The sequence below is a fragment of the Lepidochelys kempii genome, chromosome 3 (assembly GCF_965140265.1).
Source record: "Lepidochelys kempii isolate rLepKem1 chromosome 3, rLepKem1.hap2, whole genome shotgun sequence".
NCBI classification, from domain to species: Eukaryota; Metazoa; Chordata; order Testudines; family Cheloniidae; genus Lepidochelys; species Lepidochelys kempii.
Window position 1 is genome coordinate 103,811,569 of NC_133258.1, and position 15,105 is coordinate 103,826,673.

At 40.4% G+C, this 15,105-nt stretch overlaps 1 protein-coding gene across 7 annotated transcripts in view; it reads left to right on the plus strand.

Annotated features, from left to right (window-relative positions):
- PDE7B (phosphodiesterase 7B) overlaps positions 1–14,791 on the plus strand; it is a 276,797-nt gene extending 262,006 nt beyond the window's left edge. For all 7 annotated transcript variants that reach the window (XM_073337392.1, XM_073337395.1, XM_073337390.1 and 4 more), the window contains 5 exons: positions 776–867; positions 2,010–2,154; positions 4,298–4,394; positions 5,717–5,797; positions 9,113–14,791. In XM_073337392.1, the coding sequence (XP_073193493.1) occupies positions 776–867; positions 2,010–2,154; positions 4,298–4,394; positions 5,717–5,797; positions 9,113–9,330 (633 nt within the window). In that variant the 3' untranslated portion in view covers positions 9,331–14,791. The remainder of the gene's footprint in view (positions 1–775; positions 868–2,009; positions 2,155–4,297; positions 4,395–5,716; positions 5,798–9,112) is intronic.
- Positions 14,792–15,105: the final 314 nt, after the last annotated feature.

Consider the following 15,105-nt stretch of genomic DNA (forward strand, 5'->3'; position numbering starts at 1 on the left):
GTCTTATCAGGGCAGATTCTAAACTGGTTAAGCAATAGGAAAGTAATAATGGTGACTGATTGTTCCCCAGAATGGAGAGAGATTAATAGTGGAGAGGTCCAGAAGTCATTACCAGCAGTAATAATAAACATGTTACCATGAATGGTCTGAGCAGAACAAGATACTAGGAAAGAAGAGCAAGTTCTAAGCAGAACAGGCTAATAGGTGCAGCGTACCATGATGGCCATAGAGAGGCAAAGATGTAAAAGAAGGAAGGAAATTGGAAAGGGACGCAACTTCTGGAATGAAAAAGAGAGAAAAAAGAGAGCAGGGGAGAAACAGAAGAGAAAAGATGGAAACTGAACAAAAAAGGGAACAAAGGAACAAAAATAGAAGGGACAGATGCATCACTTATGACGTTATTAAAACACTGTAAAAATGAATTTGTTTGCAACTATTTAATAAACAAATGGTGGTGTGAATTTTTTAAGAGTTCCCTTAGTGCTCCAAGGTCTCAAAAATAATAGTGTGTTTGAGGTACTCACCAGCAGGAACACCTCTGACTCCTGGCATGACCTGATTGCCTGAGGCTTGGCATACCTATAGAATTTAAGTTAGCTAGGCACTTCACGGGATTTGGGGCTTTGGCTGCAGTATCAGGTGTTGTCCACTGGTAGTGGCAGGAAACCTGATTAGATGGATCACTTACAAGGTCTGGCAAATCTTATGCATCTCTGTTAAATGTAAGAAATCTATCTGCTATGTCTTTTTATTTACTTACCTTCTTCCTCCTCAGAATGTGTCTGTGTTAGAAAATCATCACTGGAGATCCACAATAGGCATGCTTCGAGAATCAAGGCTCCTTGCCCATCTACCAAAGGAAATGACGTAAGTGCCACCCATGTGAAACATGCTGATAAATTCCATGGGAAAACAAACCAATAGCCTATTTCATTGCTTGACTAAAAACCAGAAGCAGAGGGGCCAAAGGCTGATTGTAGGCTGAGCTAGTCTCTCACCCACTCCTGAAGGTGATATAAAGCACATTGGCCTGATAGTGTGGGATGCACCTGGGCTGGGGCATCACAAGTAATAGTACCTAAAAATTTGTCACTCTTGCTAATACTTGCTCAGCTGCACCAATATTAGCATTGTTAGGAGTCCCAATGCTGAGAAGGCACCGATGGCCACCCATTGTTTTTGTTTGTTTGTTTTTTTACACCATATCAATTAAACCTACGCAGAGTTAGTGTTAACAATGGTGGGAGACAGAAGACATCGGTCATGTAGATATGCCCTCGGTGTCTCCCACACTACCAGAAGAATGTGCTTCAAATCTGACTTTCTCTCTGAGCAGAGGGAGATAGCAAAGTCAGCAGAAAGAACAGAGACTGAATGTAGGCAGAGCTGACGGTAGCGTGTTGGTTGTTGCTGCAGTTGTTTGTGTGTACCTGTGCACAGTGTTGATCCTTGGGAAATGGATGGAGACAAATTTTTCACACGAACTACCAAGCAGCTCTCCAGTGTTACGTTTTAACCACTGGTGACTTGGGAAGAAGGCAAACAGATTATATAGAAAGGACAGGTTTTCTATCCCATTAGTAATTTTCTAAATCATCCAATCCCCTTCTTCTCAGTCCTTCTTTAAAGAAATAATGTACAATGCCTTGGCGTTTGTTCGGCTGCCAATCTAAAACCCTGTGACTTTGATTCTTCTAGATGCCTTTTATGTTCACCCAATAACACATCCTGCTGTTTCGTTTTCATTCTTCACAATACCTTATGGAAGCTCCCGGGGCAATTTACGCCCACATGATTATTCTGCCACACTTCCTATTCCACATACATCCCATAACCAGCTAAATTGCCGGTCTCCTGCAAGCTATCCCAATGGAGAACAATGAAGTGGACTCCCTCTGCTAGCTGGAGTCATCACATAATACTTAGAAGGAGACAGGCTATGAAGTGGTTTAAAACCATTGATATTCAACAATCCCATGTTCAAAAAGGCTCATTTTTCTTGCCTACAGCCAGGATATCGAACAGCAACTGGGCTCCCTCATCTTGGCAACAGACATCAATAGACAGAATGAGTTTTTGACCCGGTTGAAAGCTCACCTGGAAAATAAGGATCTGAGATTGGAGGATGCACCAGACAGACATTTTATGCTTCAGGTACTTTTTTTTTCCCCCTTAAAGGAATAGTGTATGTATGTTAGCTCAGCCTCAGGGTACCCATCACCCGCCATCTTAATTGTTTTGGTGCTGTCACCTAACGTGTTTCAAAGCCAGCAAAATCATATCTCCAATACTTTCCCAGGTACCAGGTGTTATGTTATAATCTGAATATAGCAGATGCAGCAAAGGATCAACTATTATTCACCTTTTGAGTTGCAGGCCACTTTGTCTCTTGCCATGTCTCTCTCCCCCCCCCTTGACTATTTCCCCTGTCATGGCAACTGCTGCTTCAGCAGAGGGTAGGAGGCTCAGTCTCTTACTCCAGCCACTGACAATGCATTTTCACAGAGGAGTTGGCAGTAGGTGCCCGAGCAGTGATCACTTCATTGATGCTCCTAATCTCCATCTGCATAGAGGTCACCACTGCCATGGCCGTTCTTCCCCAGATAATGAAAGAACCAAATTAATTTAAAATCAGATGGTCTCAAATTGCTTCTTCTAGCTATACTGCGGTAGTTAATGGTATCTTCAGAACAAATTTACACCCATTCCATCACCTTCACTATTAACTTAAAGGTAGCTGTATGCTGCATGTATCTGTAGAAATGTATCTGTATCTGTAGAAATAGCACCACACAAAGCTGCCTGCTCATAAATAGCTTTTATCATACAAAACATCTCAAGTAATTATCATCAGTTAAAAACAAACTCTAATTGCTGCCATCTTAAAATGCTTTGCTGAGGTACTGCTGGGGTCGGGTGGGGGAAGGAATGATATTCAGGTAACTACTCCTTCAGAAGAGTAATATGTACTAGTTTGCCTGTCTTGCCTCCTTGAACAAAATGTCTTAGGCCTGGTTTCTTCATCGACCACTACATTTAGGCAATGGGTTTGTAACCATGCTTCATGACAGATGGGGCAAAATGATGGTGCAGACTGCAGCATGGGTTCCAGTGGAGAAATCATGAAAAACAACTGCTCTGTGAAAACTCATACTTGGCAATTGGGGAAGGGGTGCTACCCATTCCTCAAGGTCCATTGGATTAAACTGACTGGCCTTAATATTCCTTTTAAAACATACTTTAGTAGTTTATTTCTTTATACCCATTTTACAGATGAGGAAACTGAAGCTCAGAGAACATACGTGATTTTCTTATGGTCACAAAGCTAATTAGTGTCCAGCCAGAATTAGAATGTAGGTCTCTTGATTTCTAGTCCCATGCCTAAATGACTAGAGCCCATGGTGCCTACAAAATAAATTGCACCCTTTCTCCACCTCGGTTTATTTTCTAGAAAGTAGGTAATGACTCTTACCATAGGTGAGATCTGCAATCCCTATGCCTTTGGCATCTGCACCAGCATTTTGCCCTATCATGAAGTCTAATAATAAACCCATCAACTAGATGTGCTTTGTCCAGGAAGAAAGCACACAAAAGACATTTTGTTTCAAGGAGGCAAGACAGGCAGATTATTGCATATCTTACTCTTCTGAAGAAGCAGCAATTACTTGATTATACTTCCTTCCCTTGCCAGTCCTACCCCAGCTCTACCTCAGCAAAGCACTTTCAACTGCTAGCAAATTGATAACATGTCAGGGGCAAACCAGAAGGTCCTATACTTAGCTCAGTAAACAAAAACACGGCTGACCCCTCTGAGCTGACTGTATACACGTATCAAACCCAAGCATTATCAAAGTGATATGTAAGGTCAATCACTGAGACCATAAAGAAGTGATGCCCAAATAGTTTCACACTGGCTTGGCTCTCCATTTCCTTCTCCTCATTGATGGATGCCAAGGCAGGCAGGCATCAGGAGTCAGCCTGAAGCTTTTGTTGGCTTGCCCACCACCAGTCCTATCCAAGAGGTTCTGCACACTTGGAATGTGGTGCTTCTCTCATTCTCGCTACTATAAAATGAGGCTCTGAATGAAGGTTTTGTTACAGGCTTGAATAAGTGCTGTTTCCTGAAGTGGCACATTTGGGCAGGGCTCAGTTTCTATAATGTATTCTTGAATCCATCTTGGCAGCAAGCTTGCAGGACCCAGCAGTTTTACGGCACCTCAGAGTGCAATAAATTCACTGCTGAACGATTGCTAGCTAATAATTTCTTCTCCCTACCACTCTCCTCCTCTACTTTCAGATAGCGCTGAAGTGTGCTGACATTTGCAATCCTTGCCGGCTCTGGGAGATGAGCAAGCAGTGGAGTGAAAGGGTCTGTGAGGAATTCTACCGACAAGGTCAGCCCTCTGATATACTGAATTCTCCTTTCACTTTGTTCTTTAAGGCACTTAATGTGACAAGAGAGAAATTGGCTAATCTCCAGTGGCGTTTGCTCTACAATCAACTACTCAATTCTCCCCTGAAATTGTCCAAAAATATGATGACAAGCAGAAATGTGCCCTTATTTTGCAAGTGGTTGGTAAAGAGGGGCAAGAGGAGGAAATGAAATAGAAGAGTGGCGGGTATTTCTTTGATCCGATTGCCCCTGTAAGACGGTGTCAGGGTGGTTCTGCTTTGCCTTGAACCTTTAATTAACTGTATAAAATCTACATCTTCTTCAGATGCCACCTGGTCATTGTTATCCGCTCTGAGCTGAAACCCTCATGGGTATGTACTGCTCAGAAATTACACGGCCATCACTTGTTTTCCTTTGCTTTCCAAAATATAACTACAATTCCTACCCTTAGAGTGTTACACTTGCTCTTTCCTTCTCCTCCACAGTTGTAGGGAAATTAGACACAGTCCAAACATGCTCGCCACTAAGCCAAGTTGTAACGCAATCTAGGGGGTCTAACTGTAAACATTTTCTAACCCCTACTGACAGCAAAGCTAAACATGGTTTTTAACATGGTAACGACATCCATTTGGCTCCATCTGCACAGGCCAGGCCAGATTGTGCTACAACACAGTGAGGATGTAGTGGAATTTAATCACTGTTAAATCCTTTTTTAGTAGTAGTAATAGAGCCTAAAGGAAGGGGAGAAGATGGTAGAAGAGCAAGTGTAATGCTCTGGAATACTGAATTTCATGTCCACACTACAAATTTAAACCAGAACTGAGCATGGTTGTCAGCAATAGCTGGCCTTTATAGGCAGTTTCACACCAAATTAGCCACATAGTGGTAAAAATGCCCACCTCTCATATACTTCATCCTGGGTTTTCTTAGCTGTGTTGTCCCAGAAAGTACAGCTGCCTTGGCAGGTTATGGAAGGAGATACATTCAGCTCTGATTTCTATGAACCAGAGGATCATCCTGTTTACAGTCATTTCCGGTGACATCTTAAATTGTTGGTTTTATTTGTTTAGGCATGTGTAACAGGCCCTGCCTCAGATTTCTAACTGCAGATTTCTATGCGGATCATTTATGATCATGTTGAGCCTTGCAGTCTATCTTTAAATTGGTGATGTCCATCGGGGCATCAAATGGTGATGAAATGTAAGGGTTAATGCAGATTTCAGTTCTCCTAGGATTTGCTGTTCCATCCATACTATAAGGAATAAAGGATCATATTCAATATTGCCAAGTGGCAAAAATGTTGTTCTCCTTTCTTTTTGGTAGGTGATCTGGAACAAAAATTTGAATTGGAAATAAGCCCTCTTTGTAATCAGCAGAAGGACTCCATACCAAGTATACAAATTGGTGAGCTTAACTTTCATTCTTTTGTCTTTCTCCTCCCCCCTCCACCCCAAAGGTGAAACACAAGCTAAGTAGAAAATAGATGTGTAGTTTTATACCAAAAACTTCAATAAGTCCAGGAGTTACAGGGGATGAAAATAAAAACCATTTGCCAACCAAGCCAGATGAACCAAGAGCAAGGCTGAGTGCAGCCGTAATGTAAACAAGCAGAGGAGTGACACAGTGGCAGCACGCGAGGATGAATGATCCTCAAAGAGAAGTTCAGACAGTTGCAGCATGATCCCACTTAGTGGAATATGCCACTTGTTTGCTGTGATAGTCCTGAGTGAAGTAAAGAATTTCATGAAACCTTTTACCTATTTAGAGCCTCCCAGTCAGACTAACTCAATCCCTGCTTCCCATTCTGACCTCCCAGAAAAATTCCCTCTAAATACTCCATAATCCAGTACTCATGCTGTAATGGGCATGTAATCTAGTTAGTGAGCCAGTGGAAGATGGTTTCTCAAGAACTCTGAATGAATCATTCATTGTTTTCCGTGAGTTCTCTAGAGCCCTAATTTCCCCCCTTTCCTTCTTCCTCCAAGTTCTCACACTACAACCATGCTCCGCCAAGACGAGCAGGCTTTCCCTACGCCACAAAAACTGAATTTGCGGCCTCCACAGCCCTCCCATCCCAGAAAGTGGGCTGAAGGTTAAGCTCAGGCTCTAGTGCACTGTTTGTAGACCACCCCAGAAGCCCAATGGTTTATTTTTACTCATTGTTTTCAAAATGCACCTCGTTTCAGACAATGTGCATGACTGAGCAGTTGAGTAACCTTTCAGATACTGTGCCAAACATTCACCATTGAAGAACTGTGTTATTTAAAATGTGTTTGCTCCTTCTCCAAGCCATGGAACACACGAGATGGAAACAAGTTTAAAAACATGATAGTAAATAACTGGTGGTTTTGAATCTCCCTTTGTTATTGCTTTGAGTTGGGCAATTCTGATTCACTCTACCACTGAGATCAAGTTCCTCTTAGCTGATATGAAACATTGCTTTGGAATAATCTTTTCCTACAGAGCAGCAGCATTAGTAACAGATTTCACAAAGAGTGAAGTTGCAACAGACCTTTCTAGACTGTGAGATTCCCATAGGGAGTACAAATAATTAGGTTAGCAATGGTTAAATAAGGCAATACTAGAAAGACCAAGGGACATTCAGCTCTTCACATTGGGTTCGGACCGTACACCTAATAGCACCATTGGTTCCAGCAGACACCGACACCCAGCAATGATTTTAGTTGTACCAGCCCTTTCCCAATGTACGTATCAGGAGTTATCACCTTCATGAGATTGGGATTATATCTAAATGGCAACATTCAGGCCTATAGGTTTGCTTGTCCAAAACATTGCTTCACTTTTTCCTTAGGGTGGTTCTTGCTTATCAAATGTGTGAGAGGCAAACCTCTGAGAAAGCCACCAGATGCTAGAAAGCAAAGAACCGGGAGTCAGAAAACCCAGGTTCTAATTCTAGATTTGACCCGCTCCTTTTCCGACCTTTGGCCTCCTTGGGCCTCAGTTTCCCTATTTGTAAGGCAGGGATAACCATAACTATTCATGTGTGTGTTATGAGGAGTAGTAAGTCTCTAAAGCCCTTTTGGGTCATTAGATGCCAGGTGCTAACTACCTTTATTTTTCTTATTTCAGTGAAAGTTAGAGCCTTTTTTTAAGAGGCTCCGATTTCTTCTCAGATTAAGTTTGTGAAGATAAATGAGGGAAGGAATACAGTACTGGCAGAAATATATAAGCAAGGAGCTCAAAAGTATACATAATCACATAGTTTACTGAATTATATATAAATTAATATTCCAGAATGTCACTTACTGTGAAAATGAGTAAATATAATAGAAAAACAAAAAAGATATATTGATATCTTTTTAAAATACAGCAGAACATCTCTTATCAGCACTACTTCACACAATATGGTTGTTTCACCTTGTTTCTCAGCTAAGACGAACAGGAAAGTGCTATAGTGCATTAGAATATTAAGACTTGATTGGTGATATGTGTAATACTTCTGAATTGTAGTAAATGTTTTATTTTGTAAAAGTAAACTACAGAGCTGTAGCTCACAAAAGCTTTTGCTCAAATAAATTGGTTAGTCGCTAAGGTGCCACAAGTCCTCCTTTTCTTTTTGCATATGTCTGATGAACACAGCACATTTTATGATGCGTTATGTTTGCATTGTATTCGTTCATTTATTTACAAAATTCTTTTAATCTGCAGTGGGTTTCCCGGTCAGCAGTGCAAATTTATAAACATCTCCAATGCTGCATTATTACACAACCAGTGCACTAGCTTCAGGAGAAACTGAAAGCAGAACTTTAGTTTAACAGCCTACTTCTGAGATCAAACTGCAGTCACGGCCTTCATTTGTTTTCTCTTCTATCTAAAGTGATTTTGGTCATATTAAAAAAAGTATTAAATCCTCCTCAGTTAGAGATGTAATTAAAATATTCACTCTCCCTGTGCGCACTTTTGCCACCATAGCTGCTGCAGGGTGAAAAGTGAGGTGGATGATAAAATCCCTCTCTCTAGCCATGGCTTAGAAAAGTGATACCTTCCCAACATTCAGAGATACTAGATCATTTCCACGTTATAGGCCAACATATGGCTCTAGCCCACGATCCGGGTATGCACACTGCCATACACAAAAGGCCCACTCTGTGACCTTTTAATCCATTCTATGTTGCAAAAGCCTCTGACTAAACAGAACCAAAACCCAAAACGTTAATTGTGCTGCTGCAGCTCTTTCCAAATAAGAGCATAAGTTCATTTCCGACTCAAGGATTTGCACTTGGACTAAGCTTTGTAAATAACTCCATTAATGTACAGCTCAGAACCAGACCATAAAAGTCCTGATTCACATGGTATACTCAAATACACATTCAGTGAAACCTATCTTGAGCAACCATTCAAGGTAAGGATAAAAATCAGCTGCTTAAAAGAAGTCGAATATAGGTAGAGTAGAATTGTGCACAGTAAGTGTGAGAATATTTGAGAGAGATTTCAGGACAGGAGGTTGCCTAAAAAGGGTGTTGTCTTATACATGTTTCAATTATTATACAGACAGAGCCAGCCAATCTGAGTTTGCAATGGTCCTAGAGGATACATATTCCACAATCCTCAGTTTAAGGGTCTGAGTTAGTGGCTGATTTGTTATTTGTCTCTGGGGTTCTGTGACTTTGTTCACTGCCCTTTAACCACCCAAACTGCAGGGAAAGGCATTTGGTGAATGATACTGCTCCTTACATGTCTTGTCTCGTGTTTCCCCAGGTTTCATGACCTACATCGTAGAGCCACTCTTTGAGGAATGGGCCAAGTTTACAGGAGATACTCCCCTATCTGAAAATATGCTAAGCCATCTCAGGAGGAACAAGGCCAAGTGGAGGAGTTTGCTCCACAAGCAACACAGCAGTTGCAGGAGCAATGACCACTCAGGTCAAGTGACTGAAAATGAAGAGCAGACTTTAAATGAAGGTGACATCCCATAGTGCCAGTTTTAACTCTTCCTTATAGTACTGCTGTCTCTTCTTTGTTAGTCACAACAGTAAGCCAAATCGTAAGGACCTGCAAGGCCATCATCAGCAATGTGGAAAGGGAAGAAAAAGGGAAACAGAAACTATAAGGGTCCTCATGAATAAACCCACCCTACTTCTGGGTTTCAAATCTGAGCTCCTTTGAATTCACTCCCTCCTCTTCCTTATCCTTCTACATATATCTGAAGCCATTCATCACTTCTGATTGTTAACTGCTTGAATAAGGAACTCCGTTCAGTAGTGATGAAGTTGGGCCACTAAGTGGCTACCAACTAATGGGGAGGATTAAAGAGAAAGCATGGGGGATGCCAACATATTTCATTCACCCTGGCTCATATTGTGACAGGTAGCTGTATATAGGCCCACAGCACCATGCACAGTTTTAAGTCTGGCAGCTGGACTGCGCATTAAACCACCAGCATCTTCAGAACTCAGAGGATATTGGCTGAGTGAGAGTGCACAGAGAAGAGAATCTCATTATTTTAATAATTAAAATAATTAAAAAACCTTTTTAACTTTTGTATTCTGTGCACTAGACAACAGATCTAGAAACCTTGGACCGAGGTTACTCTATGTACATACAACTCAAGCGGGACAAGGCTCATTTGGTTAATCATTTTTATGCCACTTTAGATAAGAGATGGACATCTTCTCACTGTAGGGAACTGCAGTCCCTGGCAAATGAAAGGGAAGGTGTTATACAGTCTAAATCTTTGCAACATTACCAGATCTATCTTTTTGATGACTCTGTTTCAATGACATGTTTGTATCCATGTGTACATTTTCTGTAAATACAAAGCGCTACTGATTCCCATGCCAAAATACTGAAGTATTATGGGATTGCTACCTGTATAAACAATGGCACTGTGAACAGAATACTGTTAGTTTTAATACAAGAGAAAGCATTTGTAAATATGGTATAGAGTTTATTAATACACTATTGTTTGCAGATAAAGGCCTTAACTTTTAGCATCCTTCACTGCTAGCTGTCCAAATCATAGCATCTGAACTCTCTCTTTCCATTTTCAGCCTTCCAGCAGAGGTCATAAAAGAATGAAATCTGTCAGGGCACTTTCTGGAAACTTCACATGCATTCCATATGAACTCATATTGTTTAATCCATGGCATAGTGCACGCTCAGTCTAATCAGATGCTTCACAAAGCCTGAAGATATTTTTTTTTTAAACCACAGCAATCTATTTTACAGTTCAAACTGGTAAACATGGAGTCATGAGTTTTTATTTTTATTAAGTAGCAGAGTAGCCCACAATGCCAGACACACCCAAGTGAGGGTTGGATGCTGGTTTTGATCCAGGCATTCTGGCAGTTCTAGATTCCATTTGCTTTCTCAAATGATGCAGAACTGTAATGTCATTTTTTATTTATTTTTTAGTCTTTAGATAAGTTTTTAGGTATTTTCCCCCATCTTAATAAAAATACTTTCTTTCCCATCTTTTATTATTTTTAAATCTCACTTAATGAGTTTACTAGATTGGCTACAACCTATTTTAAGTCGTGATTAACTATTACTGGCAGTAGTTATACGGGCACTTCCCCTTCTCACTTCCAGTATTTTTGAAAGTTATGCATTGTAGCCTATCCCATAAATATCCTCTGTTGGGACATTCATTGGAACCTGTTCCTTAAGTTCCTCCAGTCAGATGAGACTTCAACCTGGGGCACTAACTCCCGTTAGTCAAGTGTGTGTTTGTAGTGTGTTACTCTGATAGCAAGTACAATGCTGTGACATAACTATTTTTTCTACTCAAAATTGTGTCACTTATTTAAAGAGTTTTCTCTTAGAAAGTGGTCCTCCATTTCAGGGTCCATAGTAGTACAATTGTATTGTGTGACATGATTGTCTTGGAGAGAGAGCAACATAGGCCAACCCAGTTAATGTTAAATTTATAGAGAACGTTTGAAAATGATAGGTTTACTCTTGGTGTAAAAGTGAAAGGTAATAAGGGATATTTTAATTATAAAAAGGATAAATGATGTTGTTAGGGGTAAAATTTTCATACCCATAAGAGATCCAATCAATTAAGGGCATAATCTGAGTTTTAGTAAAGAAGGATATGCATGTAATGAGTAATACATGTGTAGAATCAATTGGTGGAGAAAGGGACTGAAGCATATAGTGAAGCACAAAGTTGAAATTTAGATAACACTGGAAAGATGGAGCATGTTGGGCCAGATAGCTTGGTCCTCTCCTATCATTTTATATTGTGTGGCAGTAGATAATGGACAATGAGAACATTTTTCTTCCTCAAGCCTTCCAAGCAGGACACACATCACATTGCAGTTTGCTATCTGATCTTACTAACAGTGCCTGCAATTCAGGGAGGGAGAAACCACTGCTTAAGTAGTGGAACAAGAGTATGTTCCCTTCCAAAACACAGTTGTTGCCTTTTCAACCATTGCATCATCTGTGATCGAAATAAATGCCCCTTCTATTGTTTGTACTGCTGCATTCTTTTAGGGACCTATTTTTCCTCCTGATACTCCACAGGTTTAGAATAAGTCAGGACATGTGTTACTCATAACACAAAGCCCTTGAAGGATAAACAGCACTTTAGAAGATGGGCAGGCTTTTTAAGTATCTCCAGAAGTGGGAAAGATAATGCCCCATCCCTTTTGTTTGTTTTTAATTATAAATGTAAACCTCTCTCCAGTTAGCTTGGAAGAATTTTTTTGTAAGCTGTTCTATAGCCTTTGAATGAAACAAGTCTATTCAGTATTGTATGTTGCCAGCTGTTTCTGTTGCTACATGCTAGTAGAGATAGTCAGATCATTGTGGCATTTCATACTTTAATTTGCTGTTCTGAGGAGTTTGTAGAAAATAGATCCAGGGGCAGATCTTTGCACACTCAGAGGTCTGCTATGACGTCCACAATACAATCTGGACTTTTATTATTAGCACCTAAAATCTGGTATTCATGTCAACCCTTATAAAGTTAAAGTTCCTAACTACTCTAAACTAAAAAAGCTGCTCTTAAAAATTTTTCATGAAACTGAAATGCACACACCTGCAAAGTTGCAAACAATAACTTGTACTAGTTGAAACAATACTTGAAAGGAATTCAGGCTGGCTTCAGCACCTACCTAAATGACATGTAAATCAAAGGAATTATACTAGCCATGGTCTATCTAAGCCAATTTGCCTCAGGTGCTTGAGACCAGTTCACATCAAAAGAGGGCTGTGAAGTGAGCCCTGGGAGCAGGTGCCTGCCACCCAGACAGTTTTGGGTTCTGTGCTGTAAAGCAGGAATTCTGGGTGAGTTCCACCATTTATTTTCCCCATGGAAGATGTCTGACTGCATTTGATGCACTCAGTTCAACACCACCAGCAACTAAATATACACTGTTGATTCTTGTGTTGTATATTGTCTTGTTTGGAGCACAGAAATACTTGTAAAACTCCAGGCTGGGAATGGGGCAATAGAATGAAGAGGTAGGGAAAAATAAAACATTTGCACAGAAGAGGAGGATATGGACTTTTGTCCCATTAGCTGCATTTGACACTTTATAGAAGACCTATGTAAATTAATTCTTACTTCTTCTAAGAGGGCCTATTGGGGCTGCACAGCTCAAGTTCAAGAGTTTTCCAGTTGGGTTCACTTTTTAGAAGCACATCCTTAAAAGAGCTCTCAAACATACTGCTACACAAAAAATATAGATCACTTATCTTGGTTAAAACCCAAATTTGTTTTCTTAATGGAAAGATTATGTACTGCCATAGATGTGAATGCTGTAATTAAAAATTAATTAAAGCAAGGGAAATAGTTTAATTAGACTATTAGCCTTGATTGATTAAGATGTTTTTTGCTGTATCAGAGCCTTAAATAGAAGCAGAGGATCAGCATTTAGACCACTAATGAAAGCAATACAGAAGTAAACATGCGAGAGAGAGAGAGAGAGAGAGAGAGAGACATCATGGCAGGTCACTGTTTTAGCCCAAGACATACTTCATATTTTAGACAAAACAAATGTAAGAAAAGTAGATGAGTTACAGTAGCAGCCAAAGGACTCATTAGCAAAACACAATCTTGTAGGCCACTATGCACAACATGGTTGAAGAAAGAGAGTAGATTTAGAATTCATGTCAGCAGAGTTGGTGACTGGACAAAAATGACAGGCGCTGGCTTGCCTTCGAACTTACTGTGGATTGTGGAGCACCTCAAGGCTTCAGATAAAACATGATTTAGCTGAAGGAGGCAGCCTACAGATGCGCATTGAAAAGGCTATAGCATAAGCTTCGCAAGCCCCGAAACACAGCAAGATTGGTCAGCCTTCTCATGCAGCACAACAAAAGGAGAAGTGACCGACTGTACGTTAAACCAGCTAGGACTGTACTGCATATTGTTCTTCAAACACCACCTACCCAAAACAATTACCGAGCAAGGGTCAAACCAACCAAAAAGGGGCCTATAGTGGAATAGATGGCCTACTAGCCCCTCTTTTCTCTCTATGATTGTTTTAACTTATGCAGTTCAGTCAGCCTATCTTGTAAGGCTGTATGAAAGAAATTCCATGTGCACCAAATGAAGTGGACCATCCTTCACACTGCATCTCAGACACTTCACTAGCCCTCAGCGTTAGTAGACTCCACCGTCTAAGTCAGCCAAAACCAAGAAAAAAGCCAAACAGCTGTAGTGGGAGCAGCTATCCCAGACCACCCCACAAGCTGTAGCAGGGCTGACTTTCATCAGGCCAGTCAGGCCGCATTCCAACCACAATTTAGTCCCTGCTGAGAGACAGTCTGTGTCACTGAACTGAATATAAGATGGTCCCTTTTGCCTGACTTGTGCCACAGAAGATCAGTACTTGTAATTCATTGGTAATTATGCATAAAGGTTAGTCTGATGTTAATTTTGTTTTTACAATAGAAGATTAAATCTGAAATAACCAAGCATGCAAATACAAAAATGAAAAAATAATTAAAAAAGAGGCAAGCTGTACTGCAAGAATGTGTACTTTCCTGTTGGTGCAAACAATCATTTATTGCTATAATCCATCCTATATTTTAGGTACACAAACTTTTACATGCAGAGCATAAAAAGTTTGACACGGATGTACAGTATATTCTGTTAATCTTTGAACACAAAATTGTATAGACATGTCATGTTTATTGTAAAATGTATTACACAGCCATACAGATACCTAATACAACTATATGAGCTAAATCCTGGTGCCAGTGAAATCAGCTTCCAGTGACTTCAGTTGGACTAGGATTCTGCTCGTGTCTGTGTATGTGCACATCATGTGTAACAAGCTGAAAGGAAGTAACAGATTGTGTGAAAATTCTGTGACTGCTATGCAGTGATGCCAAGAATTAAACGAGAGATTTAACTGTATCTTTTTTGTTTTACATACTGCTGTAAGTATTCATCATGTCAAAGGATGACAATAAAAAGAATCACAGAATGACATGGAGCTGAAGTTTATTGGTAGAAGAAACAGTTGTCTGTGAAACATTTGCTTAACACTTGCTAAAATTTTCTGACTTGACAAGGCAGTCAGAATTCTTCCTCTCCCTCCCCCCCAACCTCCTGGACCACCCCCAGCCACTAAGCTACCAATTTACCTGTATATTGTTTATGGGAAACACAGTGGCCCAAATTCATCCCTACAGTGACTCCATGTACTTAACTGTAATGCACCAGAGAAAAATGTAGTCAATTGTTTCTGTGTTTTTGTCCTAAAGATGTAATATGTGGATGTTCAAACAGG